The following is a 23,827-nucleotide window of genomic DNA, read 5'->3' as shown; positions in this document are numbered from 1 at the left end:
TTATAAACTCTCCCACACTGTTTATAAATATTCCCTGCAGAGTTATACAGCATAATCCCTTTGTATTCTCTTAGATAATAGGTAAGATTCATTGAAATTATGTATATAAACACACTGTTTATATACAGTAAAACCTAAATATTATTTTAAAGATATTGAGTGTCTCCGATATCACATATGTTACAGCCATTACGATAGACAGGCCACCAGACATAAATACGCACAATGCAAGAAAAATAGTACACAGTAAATGTACTGTAAGTAGAAAATGAATTATGGTTACTCACCAACAATGACACGATGACTTGTCCGATAACAATGAGTTTAATTTTACTGCACAACAAAGGAGAGTGTTACAGTTCTTCCAAAGTAGCCACTTGTTCTTCTTCTGGCAGCCTTCAATCCAAATCCCTAAAGCAGATTCCATCCAGACTACTGCCTTATTACATCCACTTACAACTCGTTTTGCACCCTGGTTAAAAGGACACTGCGGCCGTAGATCTTATATTCCTTTCCTACTTTTTAAATAAAAAGAATCGTAGCCTTCAACAAATCCAAAACATTTACCTTTTCGGCAATCGTTAACATCTTCCGTTTGCGCTTGGGCACGGCCCCTGAAGCAGTAGCAGATCGTTTTGGAGCCATAATGAAGGGCTTGACTATGCAAAAAGATAAACACAAAAGAGCACAACTCTTTACACAGCGAAACACGTTGATGCTGAATGAGCGAGATGAGACTTCCTGGTTAACACTGCATTCAGCACGCAGGAACTTAACTGCGTGCTCTGATTGGTTAGCTTCTCAGTCATCCGCCAATAGCGTCCCTGGGCAAACCAACTGAGGAAGCATGTACAGAAAGTAAAAAAGACACATTGTCCGCAGAACCCGCGAAAAATCTGCATTATCTATTTAGTTATGCTTTCATATAAAATCCGCGATAGAGTGAAGCCGCGAAAGTCGAAGCGCGATATAGCGAGGGATTACTGTATTTTCTTTCATCAAGATGAAGCAGTATGGCTCCCAGCACACATATCCCGGCAGACTGGGATACCTTTAACCTAAAACATACAATCCTTTAAATACTTCTGTATGATTCTGTAACCTACTTGACTATAGCTGCCCTCACCAGGACCAGCCCTTGCAGTTTGCTATCTGGGACTGTTCTAATATTTGCAATTATAGTGGATTTCTTCTCAAAAGTGAAAACACTAAGGTATAACCAGTACACATTAGAGTGATAGTGATTCTTAGCCAAGTGTTTGATGGTTGGGGAAAAAAACTAGAACCTTTATATTTAGTTCGCAGTTATTCCCAGAAAAGAGTCTTTTTAGGTTAAACAAGAATTTTACTGCACACTGTACATGTGATAAATGCTACTACTACTATTACATCATTGTGAATAAGAATTTGGTATATTACCCTTTATTTTTAATCATGAATATTTTCTGTGAAAGCTTTCATTTATTCTTACTTTTTTTTTGATTGGATGTCATTTTGGTATCCAGTTTATTTGAATAATCCTAAGTGAAGGTAAATAGTTTGGCATTGTGCAGGAGGAAACGGGTTTTGAAATTGAATACATGGTGATGCAGGGCTACAAGCTGAACATCTAATGGAAGAGACAGGTATCTGGTCTTACAGGTATTTCTTGTTTTGTTCTGCTTATGGGCACAGGGACTGCCACTAACCATGAATGTGATAAAAGGAAGCATTAAGACTTACTGTATGCAGCAAAGCTTGACTAAAACATGCGTTACAACATCATGTCTGCATACAATCCAAAATTTGAAGCATATAACTCTATTTTAGATGTTTCTCAACATACTCATGATTGTTTACTGTATTTTCATTTGTAAGTTCACAAATTAAATGATTGCATTCACTCACTCTTCCATTGCTCTCATCACACCCCAGATAACAGCACTTATTTGAGGTAGTCATTTATTTGGCCAGAAGACAGAAAAATCCACAGCTACCCATGTGACTATTTCAAAGCAATCTTTGATGCTTTGCTAATAACGCATTCACTTTTTTTACACAGTTATAATTTTTTTAGTGATATGCTAACTGATTTTTTCTTAATTGCTGCAAAGAAGTAATTCATTCTTTTTCTTGCCATTTTTAATATCCACATCTTCTCATTCAGTGTACCAGGGTGACTGAAACTGGTGGGTATAAAGGAAAGAAAACACCCTAAAGGAGGACTGAATGCCAGAATGACACTTTCAGGTCAGATTCACAGGAAATAATTAAATTACTTCAATCAAATTAATGACCAGCACTTGAAATGCTGTTGAGAACACAAAAAAATAACTTTTTTGCAAACATTAACTGTGGTTTTCATCATTTTTTGAAAAGTACATTTTGGTTGTTCACAGTACACAATCTATACATTTTATGAAATCAGTTATTTCTTTGCTGTGTTCTGGGAGGTAGAGCTGGGACATGGGGTGTCATCCAGACTTGGGGAAACTCACGCACACAAACACACACACATAGTGCTGTAAGACAATAACATTAACTACTGTAACACCCACTGTAGACAATTCCATATATAATTATAGTGAGTGGCTATTTTATAAGGCACACCTATCTGATAGTATGTTGGTTCTCCATTTTTTCTTGGAACAGCCAGAGTCAATCGAATATAAACTCAGAAAATACAAAAATGTAGCACAGGGATGCTGTATTCCGATGGATGGATAGATAGATAGATAGATAGATAGATAGATAGATAGACAGACAGACAGACAGACAGACAGACAGACAGACAGACAGATAGATAGATAGATAGATAGATAGATAGATAGATAGATAGATAGATAGATAGATAGATAGATAGATAGATAGGTCTGTGGTTGATGGATCTCCACTTTCACGCTGAAAGTGCTGCTGAAATAAATTCAGATCTGGTGGCAAGAAATACTAATCCATTATACCGAGTTATCTGTCATGTCCCTGAATGTTGCAAAACGTTTTACCATGGTGTCATGGAGTATTATTCAGATTAAAAAAAATGTGGATTGGTTTACTTCTGCCATGGAAAGATGTACTGATCAAAAGCACTCAGATATTTCTATAGCAATCAAAATATCTCCACTTGTATCAAATGATTCAATTGTGTCATGAAAATGCACAACCCACCACTCAACTACCACCATGAATGCATGACTATGTAAACGCATGGAGTTTTGCGATATCCCACTCACGCCATCAAATGTGAACCTGTATAAGCTGTGGGATGATTTCCAAATTCTTTAATGCCTGGTGTTTGTCTTCCTCAGCATACTGTTACCATACATTGTTTTTCACTGATGCCAATGAACCTCGATTGGGTTACTGGTTACCTGGCCCCAACTGTGGTAATGTGCAATAATATTTGCATTATATACTTTCATTGGGCAAATTACACCTTTGGGTTGTGGTGGAATGGGAGATTTGTAGCATGAATGTGTAGCTGACAAAATTCCGAATCTGCACTGATGCCTCACAGTAAGGGGTTCGCTTCCCGGGTCCTCCCTGCATGGAGTTTGCATGCTCTCCCCATGTCTGCAAGTGTTTCCTCTGGGTGCTTCAGTTTCCTCCCACAGTCCAAAGACATGCAGGATAGGTGCACTGGCGATCCTAAATTGTCCCTGGTGTGTGCTTAGTGTGTGTGTGTCCTGCGGTGGGCTGGCACCCTGCCCGGGGTTTGTTCCTGCCTTGTGCCCTGTGTTGGCTGGGATTGGCTCCAGCAGACCCCCGTGACCCTGTGTTAGGATATAGTGTGTTGGACAATGACTGATTGACTGACTGACTGAGTCAGCTTCCATCAACAGTATGTGCCCAACCCCAGGACTGCCATTACTGGATGCTTTTCAGGCAGTGTTCTATATTTGATACATCTATGACAGTATCATAAGTGAAACCCCCAACAGTGTTGTTGCACCTAACACATTCATGCTAGCATGTCTGACATCCACTGTTATGTCATGTTCAAAGCCCATTTAGTACTACTAATCATCCTCCTTCTGAATTGGACACACAGAATCTGTTTCTTCCTGAATACTTGCTTTAAAAGCATTATGTGTGTATTCATACAGTGCCTCTATATGAGTCATCTTGTGGTAGACCACTTGGACCCACTGCAGTTTGCCCATTGGACAAAGATTATCTGCTCCACAAGGCTTATTCTTGCCTGGACAAAGCTGGCAGTACTGTGAGGATTCAGTTATTTGATTTCTCCAGTGTCTTCAATACCACCCAGCCATCCCTGTGTAAAGTCAGAGATATGCAGTTGGATGAGCCAATGGTGTCCTTGATAATGGTTTATCTGTCAGGCAGACCATTGTTCGTGAAACTCAAGAACTGTGTCTCTGATGTGACTCCTTACTTTGTACATCTTCAACTATGAATATAACACCAGGTCATGTCACTTGCAGAAATTCTAAGATGATTCTACACTTAATGGGTGTATTGATAAGGAGGATGACACAAGTGTCAGGTAGAAAACTTTGTGTTTTTTATTTGGTGTAGAAAGAATTGTCTGCAAGTAAACATCAGCAAAACCAAGAAACTAGCTATTGATTTTTACCACACCCAAAAACTTCTGTGTCCGGTCACTGTTCAGGATGGAGATGAATAAAGATCTATCTATCTATCTATCTATCTATCTATCTATCTATCTATCTATCTATCTATCTATCTATCTATCTATCTATCTATCTATCTATGACTGAGCAGTCAGTTACTTGTAAAGATGGATTAATTTAATAAAATTGTGAGACCTACCTAAAGTGATTCACTATTACTGGGATGTAATCCACAAGGATATTGGTTCATTCCCCAGAACAAAGTCACTGTGTGGCCTTGAACAAGTCATATGTGCAATGAAACTGTACAAGCATGGAAACAATTATGCTATAAGAGCATGTATAGTGCCTTATAGGGAAAGCTGATTACTTTAGATGGTACAATATTAAATCAAGTTTGTAAAATAACATTTTAGCCTACTTCAACTTTGCCGAACCTACCAGTTGGATAAAAGGTGTCCTGGGTTCACAGATTTTCTTTTGCATTACCCCTAGTGAATCCTTTTTTTCCCTCAAAATGTCTTCTGTGTTTCACTGTGAGACATAAAAGGTTAATTCTGATTGAACAGCTTAATAAATATAAACTGCTTTATAGATCCTCAGCAAATGAAAGGCAATTTAATAACAATGTTTACACAGATATATGTGTCCTAATTTAAGGGAGAAGCAAGTCCTCGTAAATAAAGCCATACTGTCAAAAAGTAAACTTTCAGATTTACAGATCAATAATAAAATAAAGATAAAATCCATGTTCCTAGTCTTTGAACTCACATAATAATATAACTGACTACAAATACACCAAATAGGCTATCTGAATACTGAATAATGAGGTATTTTAAGTAAACTGAAAAGTACTTGATACCTGCAGCAGGATTAATCAGTATTGATTAGGAGCTGAATGTTAAATGCCAAGTGGCTGTTAGAATCTCAAAACTAATAATTATTACGCTCATCTTTATTGAAAGCTGACTGGTATATATTGTGTAAGGCTATAGAATTCATTAATATGATTATTTTTATAGTACAAGCTCAGCATTCTCATTTATGATATAATTTTGTTTCTAGTGTCTTTGACATAACAACTGATGTGTGGCCTGTGTGTCTTTTTGGGTTTCTGTGAGAAGAGGGATCAGAAATAACTACATTTATTATACATACTTGCATCATTTCCTTCAGCTCTGGTTATAATTCTGAAATTTTAAAGCTTATTACAGTTTTAAAATGATCATTAAATTTTAAGACTAAAAATCATTTTGTGTTTCCAAACTAAGCAGTATACCTGAAAAAATTGCAAAATCACACGCAGATTTTTCCCACCTTTCCCCTGCTATCTAATGCTGGAGGACATGGTTTATATTAGACTTTGGCTATCAATCCTTGATTTAAATGTGTAGAATTATAAAGTAAGTGTCAGCAAATCACTTAACTCTATAAATTGCTTATTTGCAGACTGCAACCCAAGAGTCTCAAGTAGACACAAACAGAGGACATCCAGGGTCAGAAATAAAAGAAGTCTGATGCTGGAGCTTTATTTACTCCTTACAGTTTCTGTATTAATCCCAGGCATGAATGCTGATAGGAGAGTATGCCAAAATGGAACAGAAAGAAGAAATCCTGAAGTGCATTCAATTTTGTCCTAAAATTGCTTTAAATGAAGTTTTATCTCCCTGGAATAGCAGATCCTTACACTAAGTCTTGATTTCTCTGATATCTTACCCAGCCATCTGTTACTGGACCCATTTAATTTTAGTTCAGGGTTGCGGAGGTAGTAGCATCTGGCACCAGGTGGGAACCAACCCTGAATGGGATGACACTCCATTCCAGGCCTCATGTAGCTCATAAGGGGACAATATGTAGTTGCCAGTTAACTGTCTATGCACAATGGAGGAAAGTGCATGTAAAGAGGGGCAAAATATGCAGACTTCACACAGACAGTTACCCAAATAGGATTTGAACCCATGACTATGAATCTGAAAAACGACTGCTTCAAGATTGTTTTGTATAGTTTTTTCAAACCTTTTCTTTAAATTGAATCACCTCACAGCAGAACCTGGTGATTAAATAAAAATGAGTTTGTTATGTAAAAAAATGAAAAACTACATGAACGAAACAGGAATGCAATGTGTATGTTGGGTGAATTTTGAAAACTAAACCAATTTTCAATTTTATTAAAATGCTATTAGCTCTCTACTAACCCTGTAATATTGATGGGCCAGTGTGCCATTCAAGGGATAGGCTCTGGCTCTTTGAGATCCTGTAATTCAGAAAAATACAAATTTGAAGAATCATATTACATTATTAGTATTTTAGTTCAAAGCAATATATAAATAGGTTTCTAGTGGAGTCCTGACATAAAAGAAGTAAGATGGTTGATGGTTGACAAAGTTCCTAGCAGGCAAAAAAGGTTAGTACTGTGCAACACAAGCTGCAATAATAACTGCTGTCTGCTACGCTTCTGTGAGTCCAACAGTGTGCTAAATGGTTATGGAGAGATCTTAAACTTTCAATTTTCCCCAGAAGGAAGACCTGCTGTCAACGCAGAAAAAAGTCAGTCCCCAAGTCAGAAACTAATAATTGTAAACTCAATTTTTTTCCCCCCTCAGCCCACATGGCCCATAAATTTGTTTAAACAAATAGGGCTGACCTGTATACACACAGTATCTCTGGTATGCAATATGTTAATTTTTTAATGACAGCATGGAGCCACAATTTGTTCAAACTAGGTTTTATTTCTCATTTGAGAAAAATAAAAATGAGAAAACTTGAGCAGCTATGTTTTATTGTTTTAATGGTCATTTTTCAAAACTGAAAGAATGTACATAAAAAAGTAATTCTTGAAAGTGATGAAAAAATATTATTTCTAAAGTCAATAAATATCAAAGTACTAATATATTCTATGCAATATATGTAATTCCTAAGAGACACCAGTAATTTCAAACTGTACACCAAATAAAATAAGCCTCAACCCAAGGACAAGTATATATTACATGAGGAATATGCAGTATTTGCATTGTTTACAATTTAAGTATCATTCCAATTAACGGACCAGTGTCACAAATCACTTATTCATAATTAATATCAAGGGCAAATACATGTCTTTAGAAAGCAAAATACCCCACTATATCATGTTAATTTGAAATTAAATTATATAACCATATATATTTGAGAATATTCAGATTTAAACTGAACTTTGAACAAACTGTAAGGCTCTTTCCCAAACTCCGACTCACTTAACTCTGTGCTGCTCCAACTGTAGAAATATAGAAACAATATGGTATAAATTGTTAGGCATTTTGGATAAAAGTGTTTACTAAATAAATAAGTACACATCAATTAAGTCTTCAACAAGGTGTATTATGTTAAGTAGTTCTCAGGGTTCTTTTGAAATTATTTTAATTGTCTTCTCCAGGGAAGCCTAAAAATTTGCCCACTAGGGTGCCAGTGAGAGGGACATTGAGAATGAAGGGAATTTTGAAAATTATGTTTTTAAAAATTCAAATATTCATAGGCACTAATTTGTAATTTAACTTAAATCAAATGTATGTTTACTATCAATCAATATTTTATTTTATATAGTACCTTCCACAGATCTCACAAATATTAAAACCATAATGGGGTCAAATACCAATGATCTTTGATGTTTTTTTTAAGATTGCATTTTGGCCAACAAATCTTAAATCTTTGGATGTTCCTCTTGTATTTATTTAGTTGTCTTTTTTTCCCTTCTTTAATTCCACACTACTTGTTTGTATAAGGAAAATTAGTTCAAATGTTATTTTCACACTTACAGAAATTAAGGTAAGGGATTCAATGTATCAGCTATTTGGCCTTCATCAAGTGTGCATTTTTTGTATTGCAATGAGATGAAAGCCAGTAGGGAACAACCATGCTAAAATATTACAGATTACAAAAAAAATGCCTTCCATTTCATAAATAACTTCCAAAAATGTTTTACATATAGATTTAAGTGTTGGCAGTTTTTAATGTTACTGTCAGTTACTGCTTTATTACGCTGAATACAAAACCTGATCATTTGTGAAGAACATGTGCCCATCAAACATCTTTGATAATAAAGTCATTTATTTTATAAATGTATAGGGAAGCCAAAGAAAACACAATTATTCTACAATTGTTGGCTTTAAAGAAAGAAAAATAATTGCACATTGTTTTATGTTTTTACTTTGGCATTACAAACAGAAAGCATTGCACCAGTAAACCTTACTTATATGTTTGTTGGATTTTGAAACCTATGACCAGTAGAACTGGTGAGAGTACAGATGAAATAATATTTAAACTGATTAGTGTGCGGTATCTGTATTTGCATAAGCCTTTGCCTCAGACAGGATGTCGTCCCGTCTAGGTCTGGTAAGTGCTTCATATCTGTTGCTACCAGGCTAGCTGGTTGTAGACATATTGTTCTCCCTTCATCTGTGGTCGTCTAAGGTGAAGGAAACTTCAGCGTTGTTACGATTTTTTGTACAATGGTTTTGGGCTGGCATCCCGTCCTGAACTCGTTCCCATTCTGTTCTCCCGGTCTATTGGATAGATTTAATGCCGCAGCTCTTCCGAAAGCGAAGAATTTTTATTCTTGATATAATTTAATAGTTGTCGAGTTCACCACATGTAAGATATGTTTGGCAACATTTTCCAACCCTATTCGGATTCGTAAAATTTATCCGATGACACTGCGCCCTTTGCTCCTGTTGATTAATTTTAGAGCCTGTATTTTCCCCCAGTCATACGGCCTTGTGAAACTGGCGGCAGCTCTGGGTGCAAAGGCAAAAGCCAGTCTTGGACAGGGCCGGTCAATCGCAAGGCACACGTACATATTTACGCACTCACGCGAGGCCAGTTTCGAGAGGGGTTTAACCGGATCTCTACAAATACTTTATAAGGCGTTTATCAGGTTCTGGACGTAGCTACATCGCGGTAGTCGTAAGAAACGCATCAAAAACAACTGGCACAAGACAGGAACCAACCCAGGACGGGTTCCCACAAGATCGTTTTCAACCAGGGAAATTCAGTGACCTACCACAATCCAAAGTTATAACAACCTTTAAAAATATATGCAAACCGCCTGGACATCGCTGAATGCTATATTTAATTATGTATTTGTAGATGTGCGCTGAGAGCTCATTCTTCTGGCCTCCGATTTCTCCCAAAATGAGTTTAAACACGTAAATTTCACTTTGGGCACAGGAAATCAACGGTAGAAATTTCTAGCTGAAAGTCACCCGCCGCCAACCTTTCTTTATTTGAAATTAAAAGCCTCGAAAGCGCTTACTCTGGGAACTCTTTTGATTTGCACGTCTCGATGCGCCGCGCTCGGAAGGACCCATGTGCGCGATCTCGCTTTCATTTCGCAAGGATTTTGAGTGCGCGACTGTTTTAGAAGAAACTTGTTTCGAACAAATTGAAGCTCACAAGCAAACAGAACACCATCGTCCGGAGTGTTTTTATTTTATTTATCTTGCTTCTTTCTTTCCTCCAGCCGTGTTTTATTTTTCCCCCTTTTACTTTCCTGTCCTGCTCTATTTATGAAAACGTCACTTCTAGTCCCTCCCTGTTTGAATCTCATTAGTTTCTTGTGTGTTTCTCCCTGTCAATAATCCCGAATCCAGACTCTCTCTATTTCCATCCCTCTCTATCTGTCAATCAGCGCCGCCTTTGAACTGAAAACCACTCCGACCAACTTCAACTCACTCAATCCGGGCGGCTCGGCTCCATCTCCGGCTTCTTTTTCTGCCAAGAGTCCCTTCTTTTTTTCTTCTTCTAGTTTACACAACCCTACAAGCCCTTGGAAAAAGGCTATTACAGAGCCCAAAGTTTTTTTTGCTTGTTCTTTTTTTTTTAAACTTGTATTACGGATACAGGAACACAGATCAGAACAAGGGTTTCAAAAAGAAAAAAAACAAACTTTGTGTTTCTTCTTCTTCTGCCCCCCAAAATTGCTCGGAAAAATGCCGCAGCTGAACGGCGGTGGCGGGGACGATCTGGGGGCGAATGATGAAATGATCTCCTTCAAAGACGAAGGGGAGCAAGAGGAAAAAATTTCGGAGAACTCTTCCGCAGAAAGGGATTTAGCAGATGTCAAATCTTCGCTTGTAAATGAATCAGAAACTAATCAGAATAGCTCTTCAGATTCAGAGGTAAGTGGCTGGAAGGGGTCTATAGCCCTCTGTCTGTTTGTTTTGTATTTTTCTTGTGTGTTATTTGTGCGTGTGCGTTTTTCTCGTCCGGTAAACGCAATCTGCGATTTTGTTGTTTGTCTCAGAGTATGTATGTATGTATGTCTGTATGTGTGTGAGTGTGTGTGCGTTAATTCCGTTTTGCGGCACACGCGCTTCTGAGCCATTTCTTGTGCCCTGATCTCGCTTTTATTTTTAATGCAATCTTTTCTGTTTCATTGCATTTCAAGGCGGAAAGACGGCCTCCGCCTAGATCAGAAACTTTCAGAGACAAATCAAGAGAAAGTTTAGAAGAGGGTGAGTGAAACACCAACTTTCTTTCTAGTCTGCCCTTGTGTCTTTCTGCTCAAGATTTAAACAAAACAGTAAAATCCTGTTTTTGTGCGTACCTATTTGACCTATTTATGTGTACGTGCGTCTGTTTCACTCTGGTTTAGAGATGCTTATGAAAGGAAGGGGGGAAAAGTTTTCCAGACACTTACAAAAGTTTTCCTTTTTTTCCCCCCCGCCATGTTAGCTGCGAAAAGGCAAGATGGAGGTTTGTTTAAGAGCCCACCATACCCGGGTTATCCATTTATAATGATCCCCGATCTTACGAGCCCTTACCTTCCTAATGGATCACTTTCACCAACTGCACGAACTGTAAGTTTTTTTTTTTATTGTTTTAAATTATTTGATTAAAATACTTACTGTGGCAGTTGTTTGTTCTGTCTGTAGGTGTGTGATCTTTTAACAACAAAGTTTACAAACTTTTTTAAAAATTACTTTTGGGACGAGATATTAAACTCCTTAAGTGAAGGGCGATTGTAAGTTTTTAGGTTTTTTATATTTGTAGACGATTTGTCCCACCTCTCCAACTTTCTCGTTTTCCAGGTTGAGTGTGTGTGTGGGGGGGTGGTAATGGCCAGAAAAGGTGTTGCTTAACGCCGGCGAAATAATCCAAGCCAGGCCGCCACTTGTCTAATTCAATCGGAACCCAAAACGAGCACAGCCGGTGCGGCGTGTGGCTCGGCCTTTTCCTGCGGCGTACCCCCTTCGCTGGCGGGTGTCGGAGTTCTTTCCCCCTGAGGTTCCTGGCCAGTTGCGTTCACAAAACATTTTTTTTTAATCTCCCAATCCAAACCCCTCCACGAATTAAGACAGCCCGTTTCGGTTTTGTTGATTATCCGAAAAACTACTTTTTTGGTAAGTTTGGAGTGTTCTTATGCATAGTGTGTATTCCCTTGAGATTTGTGCATTTACATTTTCAAAGATTTCTTATACCGTATTGAGGTGCGCGTCGGGGGTCTGCCCATCACCCTCCGCGAAGCCCACAAAAAATTCCAAGCACTTTTCACTCGACAGCATCCGTTCATTCACGTGAAGCAGAATTGAGAATATCCGAGGGGGGGGTTGAAATTACCAAAAGGCCGTCTACACATGACCTCCAAGCAGGAAGAATAGCCCAAATTAATAATAACAACGACGACGCACTCTGCCTCATTCACGCCAAATCAAACTTGGGCAGGCACACGTGTAAAACTCGACTACTTTTTTAACCGAATTCTGGCCAGCTTTGCCCATTTATTATCGGGAAAACCTGATCTTTGGGCATGAAGGCATTTACATTTTAAACCGAGTAGTTGTCTACGAAAGAAGTCCTTTTTATCTGACAATTACTTAACCGACGAAAACAATAAACGTCTTGTTTGTACTAATGCACAAAGCGGGGCAGCGGCGTGATGAGGTTTAGTTCGTTCTTAATTGAACTTCACGAATTTTATATCATTTGCTGTCAATCTGCTTTGCACTTTTCCGTTTAAAATATGCTATGGGCAGCGTTAATTTTGCTCTGTTAAAACAACTGATTTCAATTATATGTAATTCAGAGAGTTTTGCTAAATATATATATATATCATTTTTTTTGTTGTACTCCTTTACATTCTGTTATAAAGTGAAATAGAAATTGAATGAACACTTATGATGAAAGTGTGGAAATGTATTTTAAAAATTTACCGACACTTAATAAATCCGTAATTGACAATTTTAAGATTTTTAAATGTAAGGTACTTTCTGTATTTATGCTAATTTCTGAGATTTTGTGCGTGTGTGTGCTTGTATATATTATTTCTTTACACACACAGATATGGAACTGATTTAGTGTTTTTGTTCTAAGGTTATTTTTAATTTTCTTTTGTTACCATTCAGTTTTGTTGGTGCTCTTCATTTTAGCAAGATGATGATGTATTTTAAATCAGACAGGAATAATGCATATACAGTAAACATAAATATGTCTGCAATTCTTAAAACCTTTAATTTCTCATTGCCTTGTGCAAGATACTTATTTTCAAAATATGTGTATTTTTATAAGTTATAAAAATGTAACCAAATACTGTAAGTGCCTGTTTGTTTATTACCAGATATTAGAGACAAAAATGCAACCAGTTGGTCGCTTATATGATAATAAGAAATGTAGCATGATGCATTGTGTTCAATAATCTATTCATTCACTTAGAGATAAGATATAATGTGAGGAGAGAGAGAGAGTCTCTGTGATTTTGTTTGTTTAAATGTCTGTGCTCCTACTTACATATCATATGTTAAAGCATACCTTTTACCTCAGCAGAAATTAAAATTAAATGGTGGGTGGGGATGGTACCTTCACATTCATTGTTACTTTAACATATGTGATGGTGTAAAGTAGAAATAGACCGGTAGCCTAGAAAATAACTCTAAAGATGGAAACATTAGGTCTACATATTTTATATGTGTAACTTTATTATTAGAAAATGATTTGTTTTCTCCCAGTGCAAAGATAATCAAGGATTACACAGTAGCTGCATATTTATTACGTGATATATTCAAAAAATATTCTTTTACTACAGTAGAATATTAAGTAAGGGTTGATGGTAGCACTTGGATATCCATTATAAAGTTAACATTTCCTTTTTACACAACATTAAGTAAATCATTTCTTAGTTTAATATTTCATTGACATTAGGGAAGATGGCATCTGTACCTATATGACAATAATATAATAAATGCTCTCTTATTGCTTTTAATGCATGTTACATATTTTTTACAAATTAAACTGTATGGATTTAGACAGTGCCTATGCATTGCCTCTTTTAACTTGTTACACATTTTGTTAGAGCAGACTTTTTTTCATTTTTGGCTTTGCTTAAAAAAATAAAAAAAACCCGAAGGATGGCAATAGTATATGCTTGCTAATTTCACAGGGGTGGGCAAATGTAGGTTTACAGTTGTGAGTACGCAAGGCATGCAATTTAAGCACTCATGAGATTGTACCTAAGTGCACTGTGCTATTGTGACATTCTTTTGAGTTAATAAAGCCATTGTAATAATCATTACCTGCATGTCTTTTTTTTTTTTTCCCCCATATGAACGACTGTAAACCTACTTTTGCCCACCCCTGTGTATTTAACATTTCTTTATTACATGAGTGATTTATACAGATTTTTGAATGTTTTGCTGGGGTAAACGTTAACTGTAAAGATAGGGGGTGGTCCTTGTGTTCATTGCATATTTAACTTTTTCATATTACATTTGATATATTAAAATATTTGCTTAACCCCAGACCCCTCCTGCCAAACAACAGACTGCATTCCCATGTCGATGCACTTAGCGACTGCTATAAGAAATGTAAACCACTACAGCAGGGCCAGATTACAAGTGTATGACTGACATACAAAGTGCCCGATTTGCTTTCCATTAGTTCAGTGTTTACATAACCCTATTTACTGGCACTAGTTTCTTGACCAGAATTTACAATGGGTGGTGTCTAGAGAACAATAACTCTACATTGCCTCTTGCTGGATTGTTACTAATTATCCTGGAATGTTGGATACTGTGACTTACTAAAATTGTAATTGAGGTCCATTATGCAAAAATGTATGAAGTTCAAGATGTCACATGACTAATGGAAATTGCATAATTAGTACACTGTGTCCGGGAAGTTCAGGGTTATAAATAAGGAATTGGCAGATTTTTGAAAAAAAAGGTCATTGCAAGTTTTACTCAATATGAATTTGATCCTCTTTTGATGACATCTGAAGTTTGATCAGTGAAGAAAAGGGTTAAAATTACACATTTTGTTTGACAAGTTAGAACAACAGTGGGTGATGAGTTCAAGCTGCTTATAACTTAGTGTAGTGGTATCAATCATTATACAGGTCATTAGATCTTAACGGAGAAGAATGAAATGCATAAAATTCGTATGAAGGCAGGTGGTGTTCACATTATCTCTGGTTGGTGATGGATGATGTTGGCCCTGATTACAGCATACTATTTTAAATTTTAGAATGAAAAAAGTGGTTGTCCTGTTCTTGTTTTCTCAGGTTAATTTTATAAATAGTTTACAATAAAACATTTTTTTTTTTTTTTTTTTTTTTTGGTAGTTTTGGTTTCTTTTTTTATTTCTATTTGTAATAATTTCTATTTTTATCTGGTATGTTTCTACATTTTGAGTTTGGTTAAAAATAATAAAGTGCTGCATTAAAGGTCCTGCTCTCTGACTGGCAGCAACACATTTGTACACCATACTTTTTTTTTTTTGTTTTCTCTCAAACGGTTGCATTTATGAAATAGTGTGTATGTATGTGTGTGTGTGTGTGTGTGTGTGTGTATATATATATATATATATATATATATATATATATATATATATATATATATATATATATATATATATATATATAATCTCTGTCTTCACAGCAGTTAATATTTCAGGTACTGGTAATGTGCTAAATTCTTAACAGTTCTCTTGAATTATTTAAGTCTTACCTGTGGCATTATCTTTTGATTTATTGTAGCTCTACTCTAAAGTGGTGGTGTGAAAATTTTTGAATAGTGTTCATCCTATTTTTTTTCTCTGACTTTTGAGTCAGTCTTCATATGTTCATATATCTGTTCCACATACAGTTAAGTGTTTTATTGTTGTCATCTTAGGACATTCTAGTTTGTTTGCAGTTTCATCACTGATGGCTAAATTTGGCAGCTGAATAATCTATTTTTATTGTTTTGTCTTCTCTAGTTTGAGTAAAGAAAAATTGTAAACTAAAGTTTTAAAAAAAAAAAAAAAAAGAACTTGTGAGTTTTAACATCAACTAGAAAGATAGTATTAATGGATCTGTACTTGTCACTAACCGCTTCAGACTGTTTGTAATAGTAAGCGTTTCTATTCCACTACTAAAACGCAGGAAGACTTCTCCAGTTATCTATGAGTTGTTCTGTCTTTAATGCGTCTAGTGTATATGTCACACACTTTCAGCTCAGATGTGTTTTTGGTATTGTTTATTTTTTTTATTTTTTTAATTTCTGCCCCTTTTCCTAACCTTCTGCTTTAACAACAATGCTTTATTTATGTCATTTATGTATGGTGTATGCTGTATTGTCCCATCTGTCCTAGAAAATATCCTTTACAACTTAAATACATGTTGGCATTTACATCTCTGCACACACAGTTAACTCTATTGCTGTAGGGAAAAGTCACACCTACATTGGTCTCCTAAAGGAAAAATGAACTGCAATTGTTGATTGACATACAGAACCTGGCTTTAAATTCACTGGGTTTATTTACAGCCTGCAAGTCTTACAAATGTTAAGATATTTGATGCCATGTTGATCTCATAACATTTGGAGCAGCAGATCCTGCCAGTGGGGTTAGAGTGTGCTGTGTAATTGTAAGCAGTAACAAATTATGCACAATACCAAGTGAAATAAAAGTATCCAGTTTCTTAAATTCTACGGCCCAATGCTCAAGAAACAGCACCCTTATGCATGTATGTAATGTTCTATTTTATAATTACTATTGTGTCTAAAAATAATACTGAATCATTTGAATTGGTGTCAATTTCATTATTAAACAGAAATTTTCTAATTACTTTGGTTTCAGTTTTAAACTACTGTTTCCATGCCCCCTTTTTACAGTTTGGCCTTCTGTTGCCATATAGTTTATTGGTTACTGTTTCCTGACATATTTGCAAATGGTTGTATGATTAATGAAGTATGTGTTGTCCGTCTTTATGAAGATAATTTATTTTTCCAAGGTAAAGTAAATTCCATTTAGCTGAGTGGTTTATTACATTTATGCCAGATTTGAACTGAGAGCAGTCCCAGATCTCAAAACTGTAATGTTGCTTGTTTGTAGATAGCTTGTTTAATTTACTCAGTTTAGCCTAACAATGGAATGGGAATTATCATTTGGATTATGTGCATTTGGGTACAGCTTTAAATTGTAATGCCTAAGAGGTGAATAAGATAGTGTAAGAGGGATTTAGGAGGGGCTGTGGGGGAGGCCTGTTCCTTATCAAATTAGCTTTACATGTTAATGGTTTCTAATTGCTATCCACAGGGGTTTAATGGTGGTGTGCCATGTCGTTTTGTGTTGGTTGTTACAAAATACGTGGGAAGCTTATTTAAAATGTTAGTATCCTTTTGTGTTGCAAATTACTTTTTCTTTTCTTGCCATATGATTTGAATATGTTGGCCTTGTTATCCCCTGTGTCTAACATGTGCAATGTCTGTTTTATTTGCTTGCTTGTTTGTTTATGTGTTTCACAAAGTCTTGGTTTAAAAGCTCACAGAAGAAGTAAATTTTTTTTCTAAGATATTTTGTTGGGAATTGGGCATCTAAAGAATCCCACATTCTTAGGGCAGGCTTACTACCAAGCTGTATATCTGCTGTAATGTTGAACTTGAGCAGTGGCTTTTGTTATGGCAATTTGTTTTAGGTCTGAAAGAGTTAAAATGTCTTAGCTAAAGTTTGGCACCATTAAAATACATTTGAGGCCTGGTAGGTATTAGTGGGGCACAGCAGATTTTCAGAGCTTAATTAGTCCAAACTGTAATTGTTCATGGTCTGCCAATAGAAGTAATGTTCAGGAAAAGTGAAGTTGAACTAAATCGGCCTTCAGTTTTTAAAACAATAAATCACTTGCATATTTGTGCCGTGATTCAAATGGAGCCGAGACCTCTCCCATCTCAACATGTGGTAAATTGTAAAGTCAATGAATTACAGATGTAGAGTACAGTAAGGTTTTGTAAGTGATGGTGAATGAATGGAAAAGATTCACGCTGTAAATATTTACTGGCCAGATTACTGAATCTTTGCTTGTTGGGCGCAACCGTGCTGCACTGATGATGTGGGAGATGTTTATTTTTTATGTATATTACTCTTGTCTTCTTGAATCTAAGATGAAGCTCTACTTTATAATGGGGAATTATTCTGTATACTCCTCTTGCCTTTTAGCATCAATAAGATGGTGTGGCACATATGAACTTTACCACATAACACTATAGGAGAGCTGTGTTTGGGCTTGACATTTCTTCATGGCCCTTTTCTCTAGCCATTGTTTGTGAATTTATTTTTCCATATATATGATGTGACAAGTTCACTTGGAATGTTTTTAAGTCCTTTAAAGTAAGTTGACTGACTGACTGCAGCCTTAAAAAAGTTAATATAGAAAAGGTTGCAGTGGGAATTCTTGTCAACTAAATAAAAAAAAAAAAAATTGAAATCATTAAATTGTTTTGTGAGTGCACATAATAATTCAAGTATCAGCTTACATGTAGGGTAGGGTTGCTGACTTCCTTTTTTAATTAAACTATCTTATGCTGTAGTCAGTAGTAAGCATATATTTGTATTTTGGTGAACCTTTAATAAATAATTAAAATACAGGGTGTTCCCAGACCATAGATGTAGTAAGAGAATATCTGTTCATGTGTTAATGAGGAATTCTAAATATGATGCTACTTTTAGTTGCGAGGACTAAATGTAAAATGCAGCATTGGTGGCCATTAAGCTGTAGTGCCTTATGTTAGATTAGGAGTGTAATGCAAAACAACAAATTTAAAAAAAATGTAAATGTTTGTCACTAAGTTGTTGATGTGTTTCAGCGATGCCTAAAACATTAGTCATCTGCGACAGTTCATGTAAACCAGACAATTTTGTACAATTTCACCATCTTTAAAGAATCAAGCAATGGTTGTTTATATTCATTTAAAAAGTGGCCTACTGCATAACACTTTTACCTTTTAGCTGTTGAGATATGGCTTTAACTTCTGTCTTACTATATCTCTTGGTTTGTTCTCGCCTTGCATAGTTGGGATTTCTCTGGCTAGTCTGTCCTACCTATACTATCACATATTATAGATGTAAATCCTGATTTTAATTGCCATCTCAAATTAGACCAGTGTGGTCTTGAGCATGAGTGTCCTGCCTTGCTGTGGTGTTTTATTACAGTTTACTCTTGCCATAATAGTCTGAGCATTCCTGCAGAAAGTTGTTGTGTCGATTAAATACATTTTATGAGACACTAGTTGGAAACTGCATATGGAGTTTTAATGAAATAATTTTGATTTACTACTTATTCTGAATTTCTGTTTAGCATTCACAGTCTTTATTTGGTAACATTAATAACATTTACCATCACAAGGTGGTCTGTTGTAATCATCTTCTCTGCAAAATGGCAGACTAACATGGTCATTAATAGAATAATGTCTTCTGGATTTTTAAAATTTGTTTTTTGGTGGGATGCATGATGGCACAGTGTTTAGAGCTGATGTATGACAAGCTCAGGTATGACTCCTTGCCCAACTACTGCATGTGTAAAGTTTATACGTTTCCCTCACTATAGGTACATTTCTCTAGATACTTAGGCTTTCCTTTAAAAATCACAGAAATTAGAGTTAGGTTGATTGATTTCTCAATGTAGTAACAGTGTAGCTGCAGGAAATGTTTTTACATAAATTGATGAATTTAACAGCCTAGTTTTTGTTTGCTGCTGATGCTGCTAGGATAGGCTCTGGCTCAAGCAATTGAACAAGAAATCTACAGATGATGGATAGATGAACTTCAGTTAATAGTAGGGCCATCTCTTCTCACATGGTACCAGTTCAGATTGGGTGTGTGAAACTAAAGGTAAAATTTCAGTTGGAACCAGCTGAGTAAAAAATAAATATTGCACTGACATTATTTTGTTTTTAATTGCTTACTTATGCATATGGATGCACAGTGAACAGTTTTATATTCTTATATAGACTTGGTTTGGATGTATAAGTAAGCATGTTATTTTTAATTTGATGCCATTGACTCACTGAGTGTTAGTGTAGAGGATAAAATTTTGAAATGTAGCTCAGTGAGCTGTTTTTGATTAAATCTGGCCTGCCATTTTCCAGTTCCCTGTTGTTGAAAGAGAATGTGAGGGAATAAGGTGAAGAGTGTATTGGTGTGTGCTCCTTGTTAAAGGGGGCAGTGTCTTGGTTTTGTCAGCAGGTAGTTTTTTTTTTTTCAGAAAAGACTGACAGCTTGCTAGAAGATGTTTGGTGGGGTGCCCAAATTCTTGCACATTACTGTGCCAAGGTACTTTTTATATACCTTGCTAAACAAGAATGTATAGTTTTGCTGTCTGTCAGGTATGTGCTTGGGTGTCAGCATTTATTTTTTTCTGTTAATGTTGGAGTTGTTGAGATCTTTGCAATGCCTTTTTATCATTTAGAATTGTACAGGTGATTTTAATAGGTTTTACTGCTTAACATTACCTCTTTTAAGAGTAGAGCAAGTTGTCAGGCATTCTGTGGTCGTCCATAAATTAAGCAATATATATTTGATTTTTTCTATGCACAGTCTTTATTGCTGTGTTTTTCAGATTCCAGGCTTTATCTGTATTTTTTATTTCCGTAAAATCTTTTTAGCTTCCCTTCAGTATTGAAAAATCCAAAGCAGAATTGTTCCTTGACCCTTAGCAGAAACCTCTGTTTACATCTGGTGTGCAGCTTTTTTATTATCTGTTAAATCTACTTCCCCGGAGCTTCAAGTTGCCATAAACATGGAATGGTAATTGGTCACTATGTTTGTGCAGGAACTGAGACATGAGAACTTATAAAAACAGGGCAGTTGTGCAAAGTGGACTAGGTATTCTTCCCTCTGGAAAGGGACTTGAGGCGTTTTTTTTTTTTTTTGGATGTGGTGATCTACACACAAAGGCTGCAGCCATTTTCAGTATGAAAACTGAATCCAGTGTTCTAAAGGTGAAGACAGAATAAAAAAAGAAAAAGATGTACATAAAACAGAATGTAACTTTGTCTCTAGTTTAACTTCTGAATTGTTGTCCGTATCATTTAATGCTTAAATTTATACTTTGTAAACTATTTTGCTTCTTTACAACATGTAAAGTGTTAATATTTTTATGTATAAATACAAATCATTTTGTTGGATCTTGCAGTATAGATTATAGCTATCCTATTTGTTTTTCAAGCGTGACAGAAGATCAAATGTGATTTCTGCATTTGTTTAACTCCGGTGCATACCTTTTGAAAACAGTAACAATAATTATTTAAAAATTGTGAGTACTTTCCAGTTTGTTTTCATAATTGAATAGCAGAAGGAAAAAGTTTTAGGCAGAGAAATCAGGTAGAAATTTTTTAGTAAGGATGATCAATCTCTGACTGCACAATATGTAGATAATTTGTGTTTTTTAAACTATCATTCAAAAGGTAACATTTAATAACAACAGTAAATCGCACATGGTATGTGGCTAACAGTGGTAAGAGACAAACGGGTAGTGGAGTACAGGTTGCATAATTTAGGATAAATATATAATTTATTATTTAAATATATTCCTTTTGCACCTTGTCCTGAGCATTTCCTAAGCTAAATTCTGTATAAGTAGGATTTTTATTTTCCATCAAACATTGAAATAATCAGAAACCAACAGAGTGCTAGATAGAAATTCTTTAGTATATGCATATTATGTGTCTCATAATTCATTAAGTATACTATCTATTGTGTATATACCGAATGTGTATATACACCATACTTATCTAATATGTAATACTGCATGAACATCAGTCCAATATATTTTTCTAAACCTAGTTAATCCACATTTAATCCACATTTACACCCAAGCAATAATTTATACATATATTGTCTGTATGTTTGTCTTAGTATGGGTGTGGATATTGTGGTTTTAAACTGTATTTTTGCCTTTTTGAATTTTTTCATATGCTTCTTTCTGCTAAAATTTAATATTTTGAGACTTTTTCACATTTTGACCAGAAACAATTCTTGAAAAATTCTTGAAAAAAAATCTTGCATTCACACAGTAACTGATAACTAAACTTTCGGTATGTTAATAAACTGCAAGAATTCTGTTGTCTCAGTTTTGAAAACCCTTGACATACTCTTTCTTGTTTAAAGAGACCAGCTGTACAGATGTGATTGAAACTTGCAGGATTTATTAAAAAGAGAGAGAGGCAGAAGAGAAACTTGTTAATGTTACATGCAGAGTCTTGAGCTAGGAACTGCTTTCAAGAGAAAATGGTTCTCAGGCCAAACATTTCAAGCTTGCTAAGAGACCCGTCTAGGATACAAAAGGTGTTTGAATGGGGTGCATAATTGCTGTTAATGTCACGGTAATGAGAGTGGTCTCAGTTCCTGGTTAGATGTCCAAAGAAAAGGGCCTTCAGGGTTCAGATTTATCTTTTACTATCAAAAGGAGAGTAGTTTGTAGCTCAGAGAAAGCCAGGGCAGTTTTTTTTCCCTTATTTTGTTGTCAATATGGACCATGTTTGTGACTTTATTTCCTTCATATGATTCTAAATCTTTTTCCTTTATTGTAATATTTTAAAGGATTTTTAAAAAGATGTGTTTATACCCCTTGTGCACCTTCACCCTCCCTTTTTCTTTGCAGCAATTAAAAACACTATGGTTTCTGTAAGCACCAATGATTTATATGTGTTGACTCTGCTTTTAAACACCCTTTAATAATTATGATCAGAGCATGTTATTACAGAAATGGAAATAGGATAATTGGAACTTTTTATAAAAGAACTGTATTTGTTCCCTTTTTTCTGAATGGTCGAAACCTCATTAATGAAGTTCTTTTTTTTGTCCTCTGGACTTTTTAGATTTTGAAATAAAAATTGTTTCTCATCTTTATTTAAGTGACTATGCATCTTTTAGTTTAAGAACATTTACCACAGTTTGAACATAGAGCCAACATTGTACAGTTCTGTGCTGTGATAGTTTGAAATCTGTACTTACATATTAAGCAAAATAAGTGCTTGTCACTGTAAACTGTTAGATGCATAATTTTTGGTATTTAATGTGAGATACAGCAGTGAAGAAGGATGTAATTAATGTCATATAGAAGAGTAACTATCCTTACAAATATTTAGACATTTAAAGTCATGTATTTATGCACTGAACAAGCAACAGATTATTTCCACATAATGCTCTAATTAAGTTTTTAGCGATGATTTAATTAAATCCAAGGCCAAATCAGTTATTGTGAGAACATTTTAAAATGTATTTTCCTTCCCAGTGTGCTACATCATCTATAACACAAAAGGTAAATGTGATTATTTTTGCACGGTATAAAGCATATTACTTAATTAACTGCTAAATTATTGTTGGATTTACCATAATATGTTAGAAAGATGAAAGTGCATTACAAATATATAAAGACCTATGAAGATAGAATCTTTGAAATTGCTAACATAGGTGGGTCTCTTACCAGTCCTCCTATAAGATGACTCAAGGTCTTAATTTCCTTTTCTGCAAAGCAGTCTTTCATTTTATGTTATAGAAATGCAGTGCATTTGCAAGAAATAATGCACAAGGAAAGATTGTGGACAGAAAATATTTATCCTTGCCTATAATGAGCATGGGTGCTCTCCAACTACGACTTGATTCCTAATGTATACTTTATTTAAAATGGCATGTTAAGGAAAATGTAACTGTATAAAGCACTTTTAAAATAAAGAGCAAAAATGAATTGGTAAAGTCTTTGTGCAGTATAGCAATGGTAACATCTTTTATTTATTTATTTTCTCCTCTTTGCCCTGGTGCATTTTTTTTTTTTTTTGCTGAAATATGGGAATGATAATTGACGTTTTATTTACTGACCTTGTATTTTCTAAACATGGCTAATTTCTGTTTTCAGACATTAATAGCTTTAATGCATCAATGTGCAATTCTTTTCATTTTGTGGGCAGTGCTAAAATTATTTAAAAAATAAGGCCAGTGACAAGTTAAAAGAACAGCCATCTTCCCAGTAGATTTTTAGT

At 35.4% G+C, this 23,827-nt stretch overlaps 1 protein-coding gene across 35 annotated transcripts in view; it reads left to right on the top strand.

Annotated features, from left to right (window-relative positions):
- The first annotated feature begins 9,929 nt into the window (after positions 1 to 9,929).
- The window catches only part of tcf7l2 (transcription factor 7 like 2), a 220,568-nt gene continuing 206,670 nt past the window's right edge, over positions 9,930 to 23,827 (top strand). For 4 of the 35 annotated variants that reach the window (XM_039776350.1, XM_039776325.1, XM_039776342.1 and 1 more), the window contains exons 1-3: positions 9,932 to 10,720; positions 10,990 to 11,056; positions 11,277 to 11,401. In XM_039776350.1, coding sequence (XP_039632284.1) covers positions 10,532 to 10,720; positions 10,990 to 11,056; positions 11,277 to 11,401 — 381 coding nt within the window. In that variant the 5' untranslated portion in view covers positions 9,932 to 10,531. Of the gene's footprint in view, positions 10,721 to 10,989; positions 11,057 to 11,276; positions 11,402 to 23,827 lie in introns of all 35 variants that reach the window. The other 31 variants (XM_039776193.1, XM_039776253.1, XM_039776245.1 and 28 more) reach the window with 19 other exon arrangements.

Source organism: Polypterus senegalus, chromosome 1, assembly GCF_016835505.1.
Source record: "Polypterus senegalus isolate Bchr_013 chromosome 1, ASM1683550v1, whole genome shotgun sequence".
In the NCBI taxonomy this organism is placed as follows: Eukaryota; Metazoa; Chordata; class Cladistia; order Polypteriformes; family Polypteridae; genus Polypterus; species Polypterus senegalus.
This window is presented reverse-complemented; position numbering and strand designations above follow the sequence as displayed.